At 44.4% G+C, this 22,643-nt stretch overlaps 1 protein-coding gene across 18 annotated transcripts in view; it reads right to left on the bottom strand.

Moving 5' to 3' along the window:
• RBFOX2 (RNA binding fox-1 homolog 2) overlaps positions 1–22,643 on the bottom strand; it is a 170,484-nt gene that overhangs the window by 51,115 nt on the left and 96,726 nt on the right. For all 18 annotated transcript variants that reach the window (XR_012579996.1, XR_012579997.1, XR_003380731.2 and 15 more), the window contains one exon: positions 9,453–9,677. Coding sequence is in view for 15 of the 18 variants with exons in the window: in XM_074539327.1 (XP_074395428.1) it covers positions 9,453–9,677 (225 nt within the window). In the remaining 3 variants the exon portion in view is untranslated. The remainder of the gene's footprint in view (positions 1–9,452; positions 9,678–22,643) is intronic.

The following is a 22,643-nucleotide window of genomic DNA, read 5'->3' on the forward strand; positions in this document are numbered from 1 at the left end:
GAACAGGAAACAGTCATCACCACTGCAAGATTTACAAAAACTCCAAGTCCTGCTTTTTGCTACCAATTCCACAGCTAAGAAAGGCAATTTGCTCCACTGCTCTCAAGTGCTGACTGGCATGGCAAAGAGAGGTCAAGGGGTACACCAGGGGTATTTGCTCACAGAAAAAGTACAAGAAGCAGGCAGAGGGAAAAGGGAGATCTGTGTGCCAGACGAGAGTCCTAATGCCTGCACAGAGATTACTGGCAGGAGAAAAGTAGGGAACAGAACCTCAGCTGCTTGTGTGAGCTTAGACTGAAAAGAGCTAAAATTTGAGCACAGCACCAGATATAAAGGCAAGGCCCCTTTGCAAAATGGCTTGATGAGAAAATAGCATTTTTCACACTTTAGTCAGAAAGATGACCTCAAAACCTCAGAGCCACAGAACAAAGCAGACTACAATTTAGTCGGTTTTATTGCTCTTGTCCCTTTCCAACTGCATTCACTGACAGGCCAAGGTATTCAAAGAGCACCCACCCACTCACTCTGTCTCCTGCTGCTTGCCTCAGACTCCCAGGAGTTAAGCTTTGACTACCCGTGTGATGCACTTTAAAGTGTCGTTTCAACTCTTTAGATGCCATCCTGACTTCCTCCTTAACCCATCAAGTAAAAAGAAGTCCTACAATAAGGCAAGGACTGTAATTGCTAAGAGTCAGTCTTTTTAAGGCACTTCCAAGAAAACATGTGGGCCTTAAAGATGTAAGGGCTGAGGTTTTTGCTGGTTTGGGTCCTTCTTTCCTCCTGTTTTAAATATGCAATTTGTGTACCAAAGATGAAAGAAACCTGAGGGGAGTTGCCCACACCAATTCCCCAACCACTGACTGGACTTGCTAGGTTGCTCTGCACATAATTCAGTATACAACACTTCACAAACATTTGGAAACATGTCTTCACAGACAAACTCAATTGGCAACACTAGGAAAATATCTTCTGCCTAGAAATACCACTTAAGATATGACCTTGAACTCGCATATTGATTACAAGGCAAGTGTATATACAAAGACAAGAGCAAGCAAACAGTGAGCACTGGGGTCTTGCCATGCTGAACAGAGCAGTGACAGCTTTCCATTTCATTTCAGTAGAGCTGGGCATGCAACACAAAACATGTTTGATCTGGTTAACATAAATTATCTCTGATAGGAAGAATGACAACACTGCCCTGACAAATATGTCTACTTCACATAGCTGTGCAAGTCTCAGGAGAGGTCTTGTAGAATGAAGCATTTTTATTTGTCTAAGACTCAATCACCCCCCAAACATCAAATTTTGGAGAAAAATTTCAGAAATTTCCTTTTGATCTTATCCAAAAGCTGTCCCCTGCATGTTCGACCTCTTCTCCTTCCCTCACCTCTATGACAAAAAGGCTCTCCAAACTCAGAGAGTACACCCTAGGGGAGGAATCAATGAAGCTGGCTTGCAATTAAATCACACCAAGCTACTTAGTGGTTTTATTTTTATGCCTCCATCAGAGTCCTCTGCTCCTCAGGGCAAATTTGTCCAAGAAGGACAAAGCACAGGAGTAGCTTATCTATCACCACTGCATACAACACCTGCAAGTAAGTACTCCAAAGTAACTCCCAAAAATCACCAATACTCCTGCTAAAAGGGACAGCTACATTAAAATATAGGTTGCACAGGAGTGGATCTGGTGTTTCCAGAGGGGAGGAAGCCAGAATGTTGTTTGCACTCCTCTCCCATCCATTTTCTCCCAGGCAGAGGGCAGAACTCCTTTACCAAGGGTGCAATGTATCATGTACAGTGGCCTGCTCAAAAGCACTCACAGCTGTTCCCGCATATGGCAGAGAGCTGCTGCCACACAGGAGTCATTCTGCAGCACGTGAGACGTGCACAGTGAGACAAATGCTTCAAAGAGAAGAAATGATAGAAGGAAAAAGGGATCTTGGTCCACTCTTACGTTTTTAACTCCACTGAGAGACTCCAAACACTTTTCATACTTTCACATAGCCTAATTTTTCAGTATTAGTATAAAATTAAATATCTTATTCTCTATGCTGTAGCTCCCTCATCTCTATCATTCATGACCCTAAGGTAAGATTTGAACTTTCCACCACTGTAACATTAGCTCAGTACATCTGTCCACTGCCACACATTCAACTACAACGTAAATGAAAAAACCAGTCTCTTCAGATCTTTTTTTTTTTTTTTCCTTTTACAGTTATTCCTTGGCTTAATTCATTAGGAAGGAGATGAAAGGAAGGGCCTGGAGCCTGTTCTCAGGCACCACACAACAGAGCCCGGCAGCTGTGCTACCCTGACCAAACCAGATGATGAAAGCCCTCATTTCACCAAGTGCTCACTCCCCACCTTGACTCCTTCCCCACAGGGCGCTCAAGCTCCTGGCCTCGTGTCAGCACTTCCCAGTGAAGAAAGAGACCTCTCCCTTCTCCAGAGAGCCAGCCCAGAAGGGCACTAATACACATTCCCTAGGTCCCAATGCCTCTCATCGGGCAATGCAAACATGCTGCAGCAAAGGTCTCACACTCAGGAACAGTACTGGATTCACTGCACCTCCTCAGCACAGCCTGTGTACCATGCACTGATGCAGGTGATAATGCCATTCATGCCTGCACAGGAATGCTCTGAGCTCTGCTCAAGGTCACTGAGAAGCACATCAGAGCTCTGGACAGCAAAGCATGTGCTTCACTTTTAACTCCTTGCTGCCTGTGCCCCTAGGTCAGCTTCTCTTACACCTGCCAGCAGCAAGGAAACCCTAAGCAAGAAGAGGCAGCTGCAAAGAAAAGCACAGATTACACTTGTGCAGAGAGCCATGTAAAAGCGGAGGAGGACACCTGGAAACATGAGAGTGTTCCAAAAGGTTTGGGGGCAGCTCTACAACCACCTTCCCACTTCTCAACTGGTCTCTATCCTAATGCAGGTGAACAAGCAATTGCTGAGGATTTGCCCTCAGCAGCAGGGAGGCAGGGCTCCAGCCCCACCTGAGCTCCAAGCAGATCTCATCTGTGTGGCGAGACAGAGGGATGCCTTCCCGGCGAGGCAGACATGGTGCAACACACCAACACAGAGATTATTAATACCCAGCGCATTCTGTTTCCATCTCCCACTTGCTTCTAGAACTGGAACCGCTTCAGATCCAAGTTCCAGACAAACAAAAACCAACCCTCCATTCTCTCCCCCAGGAAGCAGGCGGTCCAAAACGTTGTGAATCATACTGAGGAGGTTAAGAGCCATAAATCATTGCAAAGAAAATATTTACAAAATACAAACTGTAACTAATAACTATATTTAAAAGGGGATTTGGGTGGCTTACAAAATCTAGGAGACAGACTGTGCTCACTCCACTGCTCCTCAATCACTCTTGGATCCAAAAAAAGCCAAAACCAAACATCCAACCTTGTTTGGATCAAGAGCTTGAAGAACTGTGGAGACAAGGACCGAAAGCAACAACTGGGAGAAGGCAATCTTCCCACAATGAAGCAGAGCACAGATAACGTAGAAAAATCTCTACAACTTCTAGTGAAGAACCTGTGTTAAAAAAACCAGTCACTCACAAATGAACAGATACCCACTGAGGAGGTTTCATGGCAAAACAAGAGAAGAATTAGGCTCTAGACACAGAATCTATCTCCTTCCCCACCACACTCTACTAACGTCGGTTTGAGGTCCCACACATCCAATAGCAAATGCCATGGGAACTTTAGCTGCTTAAACACTTGTTCAGCAGACAGAAGACCTTATGGCTAATTATCACTTTTCAACATCACTTTTCAACATCAATTTTACATTTATATCCATGTACTTGGTTTTCAGAGATGCTAGCAGTCCTATATTAAAAAAATTGGACACTACTTACTGGCACAATTAACTATCATCCAAAATATTCTGTATACTAAAAAAACAGAACCAAAAATTCTAAGAACATACCACTTAACTGCTATAAGGCTTTTTACTATTTTTCACACAGTCAGGTGAATTTGTGGCATATTTTTTCTGATATATACTTTTTGTTAGTCACCTATTTTCAGACATTAGGAAGGTTAAGTAATTTTATTCACTTTCCTCATTACAGACATACCTCACAGAACACAAACCTAACATAGGAAAGCACATAGGGAGCTTTGCTGTGCTGCACAATACCTCCAACATGTCCAGTAACATTTTCAACTCAAAGATGGCTATTTCTAACCAGAAATTCTTTAGTGCTTTTTCTTTTCCCTCTCAATCAAGTGGTGAAATGGAGCCCCCTGAAAGGCCTGCTCTGCTGGTCAGATTGTCAAATCTTTTGTGAGCAGTTCCAGCCCATTCCTCACAAAACAGGGATGCTCTGACAAGGTGAAAGAGAGAGCAAAATTTCCCAAGCTAGTGGTCAACCACTCCATCAACAGTGGCAGAAGAACTGTCACACAGTGACAGACTTAAGATCCATCCATCCCATTATCTTGTTTCTAACAGCAGCCAAATGTTTGGCATCTGTGGAAGGACACCAGAACTGGGCAAATGCTCCCTGACTTTTCTCCAGCAAACTAAGCCAGCTCATGTCTCAACTTGCAAAGCATCCCATGGACAAGAGCTGCAATGCTAATTTCTTCATTATATGAAAAAATAAGTAGTAAACCCTGCTCTTTTTTCCATACATGGCAGCCAGTTATTTCCCACTTGCATCCTAGTAAGTGAAAATGGGAAAGCTCCATATTTTAGTCACCTTACCAAACAATCTTCTATGTACTTGTCATATACTTTTAGTCCTGACAGCTCTTTCTGTAAGTGAAGATTTCATTTCTTCGCATAAAAAACCTGCGACATCCCTTTCATCATCACTTTTATCCTTCCCTGTACTTCTGCTAGATCTGCTAAAACCTTCGAGAGATAAGCAGAATTACCACAGCTATATACTCTAACGTAATGGTATTTGTTGATTTATTTCCTATTTCTCATTTCAAATCTGCCTCACTAGACACAAGTCTGCAAGTGCTGACAATCTGCCTCATATTCAAAGCAAACTCTTGATGTTAAATGTCAGGGTTTGCAACCTCAAGACAGCAATTTCTAAGCTGAGTTGGCCAAAGAATCAGCAGCAAACTACTTATTTGAGGCTAGTTCTTCCTAATGTCTACCTGCTTAGCAGTATCAGAAAATAACTAATGATATTCATTAAATACATTCTTCACCTGAAGTACATCACATGAGCAATTGTTTTAATTATTAAAGGGATGAAAAGTAATTACAGAGGAAAACTCTGCAAATTCAGTCTAGGCAAGAAATACCCAAGGGGAAGTCATCATTATAACATTGTCCATGTGTTGCAAAAGTCAGTTGAGGAATCGTTGGTGTGTTGGCTCTCTTCTTTCTAAGCCCTTGCTAGATGTACAATGCATGGCCAGATGACCAAGCACCTTCCCTTATCTTGCTTCTGAACATGGCACATATGGGCCCCCACCATGAAGGTGTTTTCTTTGAGAATATGAAAGTCAATACTCCTTTATGGCATAGCAGATGATTTAAGTACATTTCAGTAGAGCACATCAAGAAGCAGAGACACGGTGCTCTGTAATTAAATAATACTTTATACTGGTTCATGACAACGTAACACGGAGGCGACAGCACCTGCCATTTTCATGTGAAGTAATTTACATAAACTTATTCCTCTACTTCTATACCTCCAGCTGCATTCCGTAATTTATACAGACATACAAATTCTTCCCTCTGACATTAACAAGAGAAACAAGTTGAATAATCAGCTTGCAGTAGTAAGTGCATTGCATTTACTATCAAGCAAGCCTTTTTAGTTCAGCAGATGATTAATCTTCCCTCTGCGGGTAGAGTACCAGGAGATGCAGAGAGCTGACAATTGCTCTCGGCTTCTGGCCATGCTCTCCACACGCTTACCTTGCAACAACAGCATTTGCTGGATCCCTCCAAGAGCTGCTCTAATTCATTAATCCAGCAAAAGAATTGGACAGCTTTCTGCCAGGTCAGTGAATTAAAGTGGCTCACGTAAGGAATGCCAGAGACAGTAAATAGGAGTGGGAGTTTGCACTTGGAGCCAGATCTCTCCTTTCTGACAGCAGTGAATCTCTTAGATCAGCTCAGCTGCCAGAGGTACTGCAGCCTAATTAGCATCTCCCCTTGCAGCTAACTGTGCTGGGTGTTTCCATTAGGGATAAGAGCACTAAGGTAAACCAAGAAGGGGGAAGGGGGAAGGGGGAAGAAACCAGGCATCCCAGCACAATAAGTGAAATGCTGAGCGTCAACTGTTTAAGAGAAGGGCTGCAACAGGCAGACCAAGTAGGCCAAATAAGGTCCTGTACCTCAGCCTATTTTGAATCCAGGTCTTTCAGCTGTGCTTTGGGACAGTATCAAGAGAAAGGACAGATGCTTGGACATGAAGACCGAGAGGTCTTCCTGCCACATGCCAGGCAAGAAACAAAGCCCCACAGATGAGACTTGGTCCTAAAATAGAGATTCCAAAATATGAAGCTGTTTGTATTACACTAACTGCTGTGCCAATTTCTTTTCTATGCACCAATCCTGAGACTCCAAATGCTTTCCACTACATTCAAACCTCCGTAACCAAGCTCATCCTCAGCTCATGACACCAACCAGTCATTCCCCTTTGTTCAGGGTTTTAGTCTGTGTAGAAAGGCATGGACTTCAACTCTCAAAGTTTATTTTACGTAAGTTCACTGCTGATCTTTGACCTCAGGCTCCAGACCACTGTATTTTCACTCAGACACTACCACTAATCTCAAATCATTCTAGCTAGCTAGCCAAGTTTCTATGAGAAGGTGCTCCCACCCTGTGTCTTACGGACCCTGTTACAGACCAAATTACATGGCTGTGTAACATATGACCAACAAGATCAAGCCCTCTTTCTATTAGTGACCTTAAAGCTACGCCCACATTCTTTGTTACTTTTGCAGTTATCCTAAAGGCTATCAGCCTGAAAAGCAGGAAAGGTCCCTATCTGACCACACCTTTTGCTATCTCCCTCTGTCCTGCCAATCACAGGCCTTGTTCTTAAAAGCAAGCAGGGAACTTATCTGTCCAGCTGAAGGAATTTCTGAATCATCCCATGGGAGCACAGGCTTCAAGTCAGCAGCTAAAAAATCCACTGGCTGTTGAGTGTGGGGTATCGCCTTCACACACGTGACAGCAGCTGTGCTTGTCAGTCACAATAATGGGAGGGAAGGCTCATACCTCACCCATGACAGCTTTTTGCTCTATTAAAGTTAGCAGTACTGTTTGAGCAAGATGGTAAAATGGTTAAAGGAGAAGATGCCTTAAAGTCTAACAGTCTAGTCCATACAGACTGAACATGTGTGTCAAACAAGTAACAGCCAACACACGAGATGGACAAAATGCTTAGCATTAGCTGTAGATGCTTTAGATTAAATAACCAACCTGTTCTGCTGTATTTTAACAGCATTCTTCAACTTGAGTAACTACTGAGCCTTCTAGCTTCCCCTAAGTCCTACATCATTAATCAGCATACTGAGGAGAAGAAAAGTTAAAAGGAATTACTTCCTAAGGCACCCCACAAAATCAAAATAACTTCATAGAGGACTACTAGACAGAAAGATAAAGAGACTTGGAAGATCCAAGTGTATGTGAAAGTCTGGTGTGAGAAAAGCCCCTGGTTGAGGCAATTTACCCCTGCTCCCACAGGTTTCTTCATGTGCCACCATCTGGGATCCTCTGGGTTTGATCAGTTCCAGGCATAGCAGCCACAGCAACACTCTTGTGTGTGCCCTTAGCCTTTCCCAGCCAGCTACGGCCACAAGCCTGACTCTGCATGCTCAGCTTGCACGTCTTTAACCACATCAAACGGTCACTCCAGACGTGCACACCTGCTTCCAGTACAAGTGCTGTGTGCTATTCAGCCTGTTTCTTGGATTACCCCCTGCCAGTCAGGCTCCTTCCACAGACTCCTGGCAACACCACTGCCTGCCAGCAGTCTCCCAGCAACACTCCCTCCCACACAGATGGGCTCCCAGTTCCTCCTCACAGGCTAGCCACAGGCTGTGGGCTCCTTGGAGCCAGCATTAGTTGATGAAACACAGAGCTCAGCCCTGCAGAGCCACAGAGATGGCTCCTAATATGGAAGAGGAGCAGGAAGGCTGGCAAGAGCTTACATCCAAGGTCAAGGCTAACATCATTTCCATTAAAAAGAAATGCTCTTAAGCTCTGGACGAGGATGGGAACAGCAAACACACAGGGGGAAAGCCACTGCCCTGTTTTTTATTCCCTGTTTCCAGCTTCTTCATCCAACTGGCAGTGCCTGAGGTAGTTTGCTGGAGATGGGCAACCCAAATCTTACGTGCTGGAACGGTATAGGACAATGTGGTGCTAAAATGATGACTTGCATTTCTGCACACTGCATCAGCGCTTGGTTTTATTTCCTGTGTGGTCTTTCCTTATCTACTTTTTTTGCCAAGCAAGGCACCCTAAGCTCCTTTTTCGCACTAGCAATGTGCCTTACAGAGCGTGTCCTTTTTCGAGACGCCAAAGTTGTGGCATTCCCAGGAAGAAATCCAAGGTATCTTACTGAAGTCATGATCAATGGTGCCAACCATGCAGCCACTGCCCACTGGAGAAGGAGCAGAAGCACACATCAGGAACCATGAACATTTGAGCTGGCACTATCAGTTCCTCCAACTGTTGGCATTGAATTCATTCAGTACTTACCAGGGAAAAAAAATAATCTCTGCAACCCAAACACCAACTCCAAGTAAAACTGAAAGCATTAACAGATTAAATCCGCCCCTGAGCGCTGAAGGCTCTCACCATAAGGCTCTTTATTAGGAAGTTAAGTCTTAACAAGTGGCTTAAGGGGTGGATAAAGCTTTTCCTGGGATAATCTGCCAGCATGTTGCCCAGTGCCAGTTCCAGGCCATGGAAAGAAGAAAGAAAATATATAAGATGATGAAAATCTTGGTTTGGCAAATGGATGACCAGTAACCGAGAGCTCATCTCCTATCCTTGCTCCCTGAAGTTCCCTGCTGTCCTCAGAAAGTCAAAGAAAAGTAATTTTCTACTCTGTTAGCTTCCTGAAAACAAAACCACATTGGGATTACACCTAAGATGCATGTGCTCACCCTAATTCTTTGTACTGTCAACCCTCCAGAATCTGCCTCCATCACATCTATTTGAACCATTCATCAATTAACACAAAGTAATTAACACTTTTGTCAGAGACTGTCTTTGGACAACACCACCATGGTAAAATCACCATGATCATGATTTCAAGTACTACTGTTCTCTGCAGGCACCAATTTACAAGGGGAACATGCAAAAGGGGAAACCCAGTAATGGAAAATCAGAAGCCACGTTTTGTTTATAATTCTCTCCTTTCAAGTCTACTGCTGGCTTGCTGCACACTTGAGAAACAGCAATCTAATCAGTGGCTGCCTCTCCCCAAAGCATTGTGCACTTACTGCGAGAGATCCGTTCTGCGTGCTGGCCGTGTTCGTGCTCTGCTCCCCATGCGGCTGCGTGCTTCCGTAGAGTGTCAGATTGTGCTCGCTGGTCTGGCCTGCATAGTCCTGAGTGTGTGGCACCCCATACTCTGTGGGAATCCCATTCTGTGGGGGTGGTGGAAATGGGATTGTGGTGAATGGCTGCACCATTGCATCAGGAGTTGCTGATGGCTCCTGGTTACCCTTAAGAAAGGAAAAAGGAGAAAACCGCTTTGTACTACAGAACATAGATCAAAACATCAGCCTGAGAGACAACACACACGTTCATGAGAATATCCCACCCACCATCACCATAGTATTCCACAGTCTTCTATTATCTCTCCTATCAAAAAGCACATGCCTTGCTCCTCTGAGCCATGACACTGTTTTCTTAATCTTTTCAGGGCAATTTTCTTGCTACTGGGTGGCATATAGCGAACAAATTACAGGGTTTGCAGATTGCATACCCCTGTGATCTCACACAAAGCTTTACACACAGTAAGGTATTATTTCAGAAGAGGAAAGAGGCACTCACACATTGGAACAGAGAAGAAAACAGAGAAGAACAGGGTTTCTCAACACCCCTAGAAGTACCATAACTGGATCCATCTCCTCCAGCCTGACCCCTCATTGCTCACAAGCAACCCCATAAGCAAGCACACCAAGTGGTTCAAAGCACACCTCTCTGTTATGTTACAGTGATAAAAAGTACAGTTTTTAAAATCCATCTGCAGAAGCCCCCTCCTTTGCCCTGACAGCACGGCATACACAGCACAGGTATCTGTTGCTGGAATATCCCATTGGCTTCTTGCTGGCCATGCAGGAGACACCAAAGAGCTGTAGGAAAACAAGCTGAAATCGCAAGCCAGCCGCACAGTCACTCTTTCCCAATCCTGAGCATCTCTACAATCACTCAAGGCATTAATTACCCACTCCTGCCTCAGCTTAGGGTATCCCACAGAGACCTCTTGCACAGTGGACTTCTTAGAAGTTTTTAGCGCTGTCTTAGATGTAGCTAACACCAATCAGATGACTCAGAAACAAAGAACTGACCATGCAAAAGACACCCCCAGAAGACAATAAAAATGCTACCCGCACCATGTCAGAAAACCACAAGAAGGAAACAAAAAAGCATGCAGCCCTACAGCCTCTGCAGGGATCTCACCAAGGGGAGAGCTGCATTCAGCCACCTGGGGTGAAGGAGAACAGCCTTGACATTGAAGCCCAACCCTGGGAAGCCCAGGCTGCTGCACCGCTCCTACTGCTTTCACCGCCGCAGCAGAAAAAAAATCCACAGAAAAGATTTATGATAGGAGGGCTGTTTGATTTATGTGCATGTCAACAGACTAATCCTGATTTTAAATTTTGGCTGCTGTTCCAGCCCTGAGTCCTCCCCCACAAAGCCTGGAGGTGCTCAAGGCTATTCTGACACCAGCATGCTTAAATCAATGGAGTAAAAGCGAAACAGACCTTATCCCGTGGATAGGAAAGGCAGAGTGGGAATTACCAAGCAGCCTTTCAGCAGAGAGCATGCAGGGGCTGACAGACCTCCAAAGAAGCCGGACAAACCTTTCAGTCCCTTTATCAGCCTACCTGCAGCTTTCCCTTCCGAGCGGAGGAAACAATGATAAACGCAGTGCACCTCCAGCCAGCACCGGGTCATTCAGACACTGGCTGAATCCCAAATCTGCTCTGACATTAGTCTATCTGGTCTGCCTCCCCTGGGGGCCACGTGGCCAAGCGCTCCTGCAGCTGGGGAGAAGGAGAGGGAAGGGCATTCAGTACCACTTAGCAGAGCCGAGCTGCAGCCTTGGCCCATGCTGAAGAAGGAACGGTTTCAAGTCCAGCCTTGCTGCCTGCAGGAACACAAACTCCGCAGCCTTATCTGAGAATGAAGAATTCAGGGGAGCATGCCAGCCGTGGCGAGTGCTCAGCTCCCTGCACGCACTCCCCCAAGCACTTGCAGCCCTGCGTTGCATGCTTGCAGCTCTGCAGAGGTTTTTCACGCACCAAGCACATTTTCTGAAAGCAGGACAGGATTTTTGTTTCCCCCTCAAAAAAGGAGGGCAGCCCCCCCAGCTCTCCAGTTCTGCTCATTCCTTTGTTATTCTCAGCTTCAAAGCAAGCCATTTCTGACTCAAACTAACCCATCATCAGGATCTGCAGAGCGAGTTCTAAAGCAGGAGGCAGGACAGACAGAACGACGGCCATCCCACTGCAAACCAGGTATCAGGAATCCCACTGCTCACCTGCTCAGACCATTTATCCCCTGACATGACAGTTCCATTCTGTCCACGTACTGTCTCCTTTCCAAGCTTTTCTGTTTACAGTATTTCATTGCATTTGATGGTCTGCATTCTTCCCTACAGCCCACCTTGTCTGCCCCCCATTTTGACATTTCCAATAGGAGCTAAATAGGAAACTGACTTTTTCTTTTCAATGAAAGATTTTTCCACAGGAAAAATGGAGGAGCAGAAACCATTACCAGTCTTCTTTGGACAAGCTAGATTTCCAAGTCAGCAGCATCCCAGGTCAGAGGAAGAGAATGCTGATTAGCTCCAAACAAAATCTATTCTGCCATCGTGTCAACAGTGCAGGGCTGCTCCCCAAAGGACGTAGTCCAGCATTCTGTACAACCTCACTCTTAGACTGTTTAAAATGCCAGCCCAGGAACCTTATATAATCTTATTTTCAATGTTTTTCCCCCTCAGTTAATACTGTTCCTTCCAGTTTAAATGCATTTCAACCTTCTAAGTATTTTCTCTCCTTTCTTCAATTATCTATCTATAAATGTTTGAAGGATGAAAAATACTTTCTCTCTCCTCTGCTGCTTGTGGCATTTTGATAACACATATTTAGTTTTAGTTTCATCACACCTCTCAAGCCAAAATATCCTGGTAACTTTATTTATTACTTCTCTCTGACCTTCCTAAGACTTTTCAAAGAAGGATTTCTGGGGCAGAATAAAATGTTTTTAATACCACTGTCACTCCTCCACTCCTCAAATCACACTAACATACAAAAATCATATTTTTTATTACAAATGCATCCTTCATTTAATGTCTCAGGTTATCTGGAGATCTATCATTATTATATTTGTCCAGGTTTCATCATGCCATGGAGTATCTGTATCTCAAATTATTTGTCTCTTGATATGATTATGGACATATTTCCCGTCTGGTTCTTTTTTTGTAATTTTAATTTCCTTTGATACTTTAGAATTACTTTTCTCCCCTGTTTCCACTAGTGTCAACAGAAAAGGACTCCTGATGAGATCTCTGCAGGTTTCACAGCATACTGATATCCTCCAAACCCAGAGGAGATTCTACCTCTTCTGTTATTCTACCAAATTTCAACATTTACACAACACTTCATATTTTCAAGAGGTAACACAGAACTCACACACACACAGATCCCATTAATCTTCAAATATAGAACCTGAACTCCTTTCCCTACTTCTAAACCAGCATGTAAAATTCTGCATTTAGGGGTGTTGCTTGTCACACTTCACAGAAGGTAGAGAGAATGGAGAAATCCTCACATTTCCAGGTAAAGGAAAGTATCTTGTCTATCCAATCTTGACATACCTCACTGCATTGCCAGCCCTGTCTGATTAAGCTCATGAAGATGTCTTAAAGATTTACTCAAATGCAACAAGAAACCCAGATAATCATGTCCAAGAGCAGTCACCCGTCCCAAACTTACACAAGGATGCCACCACAGGACTAGGAAAATCTGGGCGCAGCTCCCCACAAAAACTACTACCATCTTAAACTTCTGTGATGGTATGAAGTAAGTTTTAATCCATGTTCAAGAGCAGACAGACACCTCTCTTGGCCCCAAAGCATCAGGCTGGCAGTCTCCAGGAGGTGAGTGTGAGGGACATTTGGTTGCAGGAATAATTTTGGCAGTTCCAGATGAACTGATTAGCTCTGCCAGTTTGTGCTGCCATGCACCAGCCATGATAACTGCCACCCCATGCTCAAACTGGGAAAGGCTGTTCAGTGCCAGTGAAACAGTGCAATTAACACAGACTCCTTAAAAAACCCAAAAAAAAACCAAAACAAAACACCAAACCACACTTCAGTATGATATATGTTGACCTATAGTTCAAAGTAAAGCCATAATTCCTGTGTTTTTTATTCCTTCTGATGCTCTGTTCCCAAAGAAATCATTCATTCACATCAGGTAGGAATTCAAAGCAGCTGTCCCCTTGCAAAATGTTGGTATCTGATTTGTGAGCAAGCCCTCAAGGCACACGAAGGATATGGTTACCCATCTGGGCTCTGCTTTCAGGCCCCTATTCTCAGCCCTACAAAGGTCCAGTCATGTCCTTGCAGGTGCCAACTTTCTTCCCTAAGTCAGGGGTTTGCCTACACAGATCAGTACAAACTGATCCCACATTTTGTTTAAAAAACAAATTAGCTAAAGCAGTGCAAAATCCCTAATGGGGACACATTTCTAAGAGCTTATGCAGCTTCAAGTTAATTAATGAACTTTGCAGCTCCAAGCTAAGCGGAGGAACGATGAGTAACCGATGAGTAACTGCACGTGGCAATACCTTGTGGAAGGGTGGGAGCTGGGGACGACAACTCAACAAGGAGCAATGTGGTTCAGCAAATGTGACACAGGATGAATTCTTTCAGCAGACAGCAGGTGGTGATCCAAGATCACGGCACGGGAGCGCAAAGAGCAAACACCAGAAATGCACACAAAGGCCTCCTGCTTCCATAAAATTGTCAAAGATCAGTCTGTTCTGTGAAGGAGTGGTTTTGTTTTCCTCATCAGAGAAATGGGTGTAAGTAGAGGGATATAAAAGGAGTCTTATAGCAATGCAGCTCCAGATCTCTTTTGCTATGCCATAATATGCATAGATAGAAAACCCTAACCAGCCAAATAAAAATTACACTCCTGGTAAAGCTAAGCTAGTAAAATTTCTGTATAGATGTGGCAAACTGCCATAAGGTAACTGATCTGTGTTATCCATAACCCTACTGTGAGTCATCAGCATCACACAAAGGTGCAGGGAAATGGTACAGCATATAAACATCAAACAATCTCTTAAAAATGCCTTTGAACTCTGCTAACCCCCAAATCACTGGGATGTGGGTATAAGCCTATTAGTGGAATGGGTTTCTAATACATATGTCTTCACTGAACTAATTTTATGAATCCTCAAAGCAACTGACTTGCAGCTAACAGAGGCAATTAACATGTTTGTGAAGACCAGAGTTCCAGGCTACAACTGTTTGCTCTCTGCACCTAATCCCTTCTGTAAACAGCAAAAATGTTTGGAGCTGGGATCTGAAGAACCTGTCAGGACCCTGGAGCTGCTGCCCACCCTCAACTCTCTGTAAGAACGGGATCCTGCTGAGTGAAGGGAATGCAGGGACCATGCTGTCCCTCCTAGAAGCCAGGTCACAGCTTCCTGTCAGGGATGCAAACATCACACATGCAAAGCACTGCTCCCTGGCTGTACAAAGACAAGAGAGAAAGGGCTTGCCATACAAGGCTGCTGCTTAGGAGCATGAGAATAATTAATTAATTAATAATGGGCTGTGTTCCACCCCCCTCCCCTTCTCACAGATCAACAAAAAAGCTGCTGTAGCCAGGTCTCTTTGCCAGCCCCTTCCAACACAGTCTCCCTTCCCAGTTCCCAGCTGCAGCTTCAGAGGGGCTCTGGCTGGATCTGCCACCATCCCCCCTCCAGCTGTGCACTCCTGCCCTCTCTCCCCTGCCAGCCTGCCCACCACTGAGCCCTTTCAGCACATGTCCCAGGAAAAAAATTACTCACTTTTTATTGCCAGGTTAGTTTTGTTCCCAGTTAAGAGCGCTGAAACAGCTTGGCAAGGAGCTGGAGGAGAACCAGAGCCAGAAAGGACAGGGGGTGGAGAAGCTGGGGAGGGAAGGGCCGTGGGCATCAGCACTTGGATGAGCTCAGGCTGCCAGGGAGCTGCAGTCTCCAGCCTGCATTAACCCTCTTCTCAGGCAATCCCACACAGCCCGCTGATAACAAATGTATCAACGAGCTAATGGGAACGGATACAAAGCAGCAGGAGCGATGCTCCCCACATGCACCAGGAACTCCCTGGTTACTCCAGCATTATCCCTTGGCACAAAAACCACAGGCTGGGGCATTCATTACACCAAAGAGATTCCACCCTACACTGGTGGCTCTCACAGCACACAGAACCTATGCCTGGGTTTTTAAAATTCTGCTTTTACTCTTTAGGGCCATGAAGATACTCAAACACGAGGCAAAGTGATGTACAGAATGCTGAAGTGATGGCTTTCCAACACCAGAGACACCCCAAAACAGTGATTTGGCCACACCAACCCTTCAGGTGCCCACAAACATGATACAAGCTCTCTATTCCAAAATGCAGCAATAACACTTCCTCCATTGTGGCCATTTCATTACAGATTACCTTTGAATGGGAAGAGTGGGTAAAATGCCTACAGAAAAGAAATCTGGGGGCGAAAAGGATAAGTACAAAGCATATAGCCATCCTTCATCTTTGTACAAACCCGCTCCTGGATTCAGAGGGGTATGTGACCCTAACCTGACACCCACTCTCCACACTACAAAGGCATTTCTGTAACTCCAGAGAGCAAGACTGACATGCCTGTGTGTCTGGGACACAGACTGATAAAATCAACACTCTTTCTTGGTGTGGGTTGATCATAAAAGCACCTTGAAGAGGATCACAGTAATAAGGGGTTTTGTATTTCATCTGCACATCTGGAGCTTAATCTTCATTTGATCTATGACACACTGTGGTAATAGAAAAGGATGCTGGATTTTGACTCTACTGTCATGGGCATGAGAGCAATTCCTCCTGAATCCTCCCAAAGACAAACTCTAAACCTAGGTAGTTCTGGAAACATCTGCTGGAATTTTATGGCAGTTTTATTAAAATAAACGGAAGTTAAGTTCATGGGTACACTTTTGAACATTTAAATGAGATGTGATCACTCAGGAAATGCCTTTTCCACTGGGTTAAGTTAAGCCTCAATAAGCTAATCTTGCACCAGTAAAAAAAAAAAATCTAACAAGAGATGCCTGCACTCACACTTGCACCTAGCTAACCATTTAAAGGCATGTCTCCTTCAACTTCCTGGTGCAAGCTTGCACTAGATTATCTAATCTTGCCCTTCCTAGATATGTAAAGCAAGGGAAGAACAAGTTATCTTCCAATACACACTCTATCATTCCAGGCCACCAAAAAGTGTTCTGTAAAATAAAGCAGCTGGCCTTGGCCTTTTTTTTAAATGTGTTTAAGAACATGTTTATGGAAAAGAAGTTCAAGCCTCCCCTTTGGTAGGAAAGGATAAAAGAAAATTATAGTCTTATCTTACTGTTATACACAGGAAGCACTCACTCATCCCCATGCTATCATCACTTCCAGTAATGGCCAACTTTTGCTCTATCCCTATGCACAAACACAGGCTCTCATGCACACTTGGTAAGATGCCCTCAGGCAACCTGCAAAGAGGCTTCCTGTTGGATACAACCAAGGCTTTAGAGTTACCCAACATTAATAAGGCCTAGGGCCACATCTACTTACCAGCCTGAAATGTACCTTTCAGATTTTAAAAAGCCCTGATTTCTGCTCCTGAAATCTACATTGTTCCCCACTTAAAAAAAACAAGTAAATTAAATGTTACTGGCACAAAAGCATCCCACCAAATGCTTTCAATCCAGTCATCCTCTCTGGGGTTGATTAGAGAGAATTGTGCTTTGAGAGACATCAGGGTCCCAACATCTGTTTGCATTCCGTATTAGGAATTAAACTACCACCGAGAATTACTGGGGAGAAGGGGATAAGGATGGAGAACAAAGGAAAATGTCACCAGGATGGATACATCCTCAGCAATTTAAGAGAAAAGCTCAGGCTCAATTTTTTGGTCCAGATTGGTCCTTTAGCACCTACCCTGGTTGTTCTTCTCAGCTCTGCAACTTTCCAAGTGACTATTTTCCACTCAGCATGCACAGTCAAACATTCTTAAGGAAAAAAAGATTTCCAAAAGATGACTAGCTTTCAACAAATCAGCATGAAAATAATGTCTCAATACTACGAATCAAGTCCTTCATAATCCAGCAGGCACCCAGGGTGGTACAAGCATGTCCCATACAAGAGAGATTACTCTCCTGTCAGGCAAAACCAGCTAAGTTCTTTCTCTGGGACCAGAATTGAAATGAGTCACAGCTAAGGAAGAGTGTGCTGCAGATGTGTCACGTATGTTTAATCCAAGCTAGCTGCCATCAGCTATTCAGCAGATTAGCAAACCAATCACACTCTCCATTGCATGACTGTGGATCCTCTCTCAGGGAAGCAGCAGAAACCTGAGGCCAGTCATGGGGAAGGAATGGGAAACTGCTTTTCAGGAGAGGTCCACGGTTGCAGCAGGATATCTGGGCACTATGTGACACTTTTGATGGCACAGAGGACCTGCATGTGCTGGTTTTACTTTTTTCTGCCTTACTCCAAAGACAGTTAACCAATGGTTACCGGTGCTCCTTAGAAAAAGAAGGGCTACAGCACATGGAAATATAACAGGGAAGAAAATACCACCTGGTCCTACAGTATCTCTTGACCAGGTTGGCAAGGTAGTGCCACGGTTACTGTCTCCTCAGCTAATTCTGCAATCAGATTGCTCAGTTCAAACAGCTTTGTTTCAAGGGAGAGAGTAACTCACCAGCTGATGTACTTCAGAAAACCAGTATCTGCTTCTCCAACCCCAATCAAGGACCTAGCTGGACAGATAAGCAAGTTTTCATCACGTCTCTGCTCTGCAAATGGACTATTGCTCTGCATCTGCAAGTACATCTTGCAGATCTCAGTGAGCGTGGAGAGTTACTCCTGCAACCTCAAGAACTCAGATGGCTTTCCTGAATGTTTAAATCCTCGTGAAGCTCACTCAGCCCTTTAGAGAGATTTATATCTACTTTATTGACAAGGATTTCTCAAAGCCTTCGCTATGTAACACAGCTATCTGCAATAGACTCCTCCAGATCTCTCTATACTTCCAGTGCTCTTATAGGAAGGATTTGGAAGCTCACTGTTGGTATCAGGCTTTCCTGTCCTTCTCTTCCCTGCTGTGAAGGCAATGAGCTGAAGGAAGTAGTGAGCTGTGCAGAGGGGCTGCTCTGAGCTGACCTGGCTCCTGGAGGAAGGACAAACCTCCAAGCCCTGACAGGCAGCTTCACACACACTGGCCCCTTCAATTCCCCAGATTTCAGCAGACAGCAGGGAAGTCTTCCCGCCTGCCTGCACTAACTCCAGCACCATACAGAAAAAAAGCAGCCCTGCCTCTGCTGCCAGAGCAGGAAGAGGAAAAAGGGAGAAAGCGCCGGGAAGGGGAGAACACATCTGGAATCAATTGGAGAGCGCTGAATGCCTTGGAAAGAACTGCAGAGCTGGCAGAAACCATAGTGAGGAGCCGCGTGTTCGGACGTGACTCTGCAGCAAAGGTGCAGAACGAGACGTATGCAGCATATTTAAACACAAAACCAGAGCTCCTCTTGAGGCTCTGGGGTTCTTTTCATGCAAGCAGCTAAACGGCTCAGCCCTGTCATATTTTCACTGCCACTGGCCTATCACAGGCACGCTCAGAATTCAGTACAGAAGACAGGAGATGAGATGAGGCAAAGGGGACCCATCTGTGACTCGAGTACCAGGACTCAGTCACGCAGCAACAACATTATATCAAGCTGCTCTCAGGGTGCAGGGCGGAGGAAGTCTGTGACTGACTTGGCACACATTTCAGAACAGAAATTTGACGGTTTAAAAACACAGATTTCTTCCCACAGTTACTTTCCATTCCAGCATTCTCCTATCTCTTGCTAGTCATTTGTTCCAAGAGTAGTTTTCCATTTTCAAAGAAGCCTCCACTGTGTGTCCTGGAAAGCAGAGGCTCTGGAAAGGAGTAGAGAGTCATAGAGATGCAACTCACCAGTGCAGAAGCCTGGTACAGAGAGTGACTACAGCTTTCAGATATATTACCAACCTGAGCGTGTGGGAAGCATTGCTACTTGGGTATGTGGCCTTGGCCAGACAAAAAAATAAGATATATGCTTCATTTTGCAAATTTTAAAAATGGAATTTAAAAATTCAGAAGGGAACATGAAAGAGCTACATAAATGACCCCAAGATTGGAAAAAGCCACATGGCTGCACACTGAAAACCTTGAAAAGCCCAACTTATTTTGCTTATCATGAAAAAAAAAAAGTGATAACTGATTATTTTATTAAAGTATTTAATTGTGAGGAACAAAGTAGATGCTAATAATATTTAACCTAATGAAAAAAGTCATCAAGAAAACCAATAGCCAAAAGCTGAGTCTGATAAATTCAGCTCTGGTAAAAGACACCATTCCATTTTGTTTACTGATTTCTAAATGACAGTCATTAAGTCAGCTGGTAAGAAAAACTCAGTCTTTTCAATCTTTTCTAGATTTTGTGCTGAAAAACATTACGTCACCCAAAACAGAGGTACCTGAGTGAGACAGAACAGCCTACAGTGCAGGTACAGCCAGAAGAGACAACCTAAAGCCAGATCTATACAACAATATCCTGGAAAGCTAACAAGAACTGGTGGAAGTCAATGCACATAAATTAAAGCTGATTAAACTAAGCAGTATACACATTTATAAGCATAATAACCTCACGGAGAGGAACAAGCTGTTGAAAAGCATAGGTGCAGTTCAGTGTACCACCTAATATGACAAACTACCAGCTGACCTTGGAATCAGGGGCTGCTCTTCCCCTCCCCAGCTGTTGTGAGATCCAGTCACGCCACAGCCACTGCCAGAAAATTAATCCAAACAATAGTCATCTGTTTGGTCATAAACTCAACTGTCTCACTCTGGATCTGCTTAAGCACAATGCCCAAAGCAGTGAGGAGGCTGAGCATATGGCTGGGGCACAGAGACAGGGGGACTGTTCTTCTCACAGCAGCCCACAGTTACACTACATTAAGTGCAACTTTGAAATGCACCTGAAAGCCACTTCATCCCAGAGCAAGAGGCTAGATAGACATTTAGCATATGCCATTGCCACTACCTGCTTCACTTGTACTTAACTTCTAGAGCATCCCCACATAAGCCAGCATAAAGCTGGTTCATACACAGTGAATTTGTCGAGTATCTGAGGAAAAATTTTCCCATTGTTACAAAATCCTTTTAAAGCCTCTTTTCCCCAGGCCTTTCAGCTAATGTATGCTTACCACATTCCTGCTGTAACCACGAACCAGTACAGACTTCTTCCCTGCACAGGCCACCTGCACAGCTCATAGGCAAAGCTCGAGGTGAGCAGCACATCTGACCACCTTTCAAGTGCCTCTTCCTGGACTGGGTATCACTAAAGCAGCTCCTGCAGCACCCACACTCAGCAGCATCATTGGAAACCTGCTGCTCCCTTGCCACCACCACATCAATGCCCTGGGACACATGAAGCATGTGCTGGTTTAACAGTAGGAACATGCAAAATATTCACATTAAACTACTGCTTATCACTGGCACTAGTACTTTTAAACTGCTCTATTTTACTGAAGCTAAATCAATAAGCCTTAAAAGCTAAATTGATATAAAAGCATCTCATGTCAGGGCATGTCTGTCAGCATCTGCAGCTCCCGTAATATATTACTGCGTGAGTTCCCGGTAAATTGACCCCTCCGTAATTCTCAGCAGATCCCCACCTTCCACAGCCGAGTGCATTAAAGGTCCTTTTTCTCCCACCTCCTTGCAACACCTACAGAAAGACAAAAACACAGGCTATGCAAAACTTAAACCCTTAAACCCAAGCCAGTTGGTTTGCCCTTCTGTACATCCCCTTTCACACTCACAGTGTCAGGCTAAACAAAGCCCCTCACTCCAGGATACAGGCCTGGAAAAAAAAGCATTAGCATCTGGCAACCAAGAGCAGCACCCAGCATACGGGCCTGAGAGCAAATACAAGTCTCTGGCATGAAGAGGAAACACTGGGACATATGCCTGAGTGCTCCTGTCAGTCTTGCAGTGGGGGAATGCCCGTTTTTTTGGTTTTTTTTTTTAATATATTTTTATCATATTACTGAAAGGAAATGCCAGGGACTGCTGTGGCCCTTGTCCCTTGAGGCTCCACTGCTGCCATCAGGCTGCACTGCCTTTGCAGCAATGAATATTTAAACAGGGCAATAAATATTTCAGAGCACATTCATCCCAATAAGAAGTCTACTACCATAAGAGAGATGAGACAACCACACAGGGCCAGGGCCACTCCCTCTTCTGCCCCTCTGGCTCCCACACTGCCTGCCCTTCCTTGGCCCTACTTCCCTCCAGCCCTCAACAGGCACCTGACAGCCTCAAATATTCATGAGCACAGTTCCAGTTACTTTCCAAACAAGCAAAAACACCTGTGAAAAAAGTAACAAGGTGCTCTCTTTCCACAGAGGTGCAGAACACAGCTAGATCACGCTCTGCTTTCATCTCTGCTGGGGTTTCTAGCTCTTGGGCGCTCATACTCAGGAAGAAAATAATTTGCTTGAAGACCCCACAGGGTCTTAAATCTTTAAATATGGCACCTTAAAAGAGAAGAAATCCTAACATCACCAAACCCAAAGCTCAACCAGCACCTGGTCAAGAAACAGTATGTGACAATCTGTCCTTACTCCCCATAACTCTCTCCCTCAATTTCAGCAGCACATTTATTCAGGCATTTCTCGGGTATGAGCAGCTCCACTAGCCTCTCAGCGGGATGCTAACAGACGTACACAGCTTGGCCATCACTGGCACAACTAAAATCAGCTAGAAATCAAGTTTAGGATGTAACAGAAAACCCATTCATTTACTCAGCTATCACCTGCTTGTCATTCATGTACTGGGGACTACTTTGACTATGACAGTGATAAAAGCTTTGGGTTCATAAGTAGGACCTTAGTTATGCTCTCACCTCTAAGCTCCTTGGTCTTTAAAGATAATTTCAGGAGGTAACTAATACATAAAATCACATATAAAGACATTTATTGAGGTTCAAATTTGTAGGGCCATGAAACCATGCAACCAGATTCAAAAATTATCTTTTGTAGCAGCTTCCGCTGCGTATCTACCTAGATTCAAAAGACCTAAGATATTTGCTGCTCACAGAGCATATGGACAAGGCTTCAGAGAACAAATACACCTACTCTGAGT

This window comes from Zonotrichia albicollis, chromosome 4, assembly GCF_047830755.1.
Source record: "Zonotrichia albicollis isolate bZonAlb1 chromosome 4, bZonAlb1.hap1, whole genome shotgun sequence".
Lineage (NCBI taxonomy): Eukaryota > Metazoa > Chordata > Aves > Passeriformes > Passerellidae > Zonotrichia > Zonotrichia albicollis.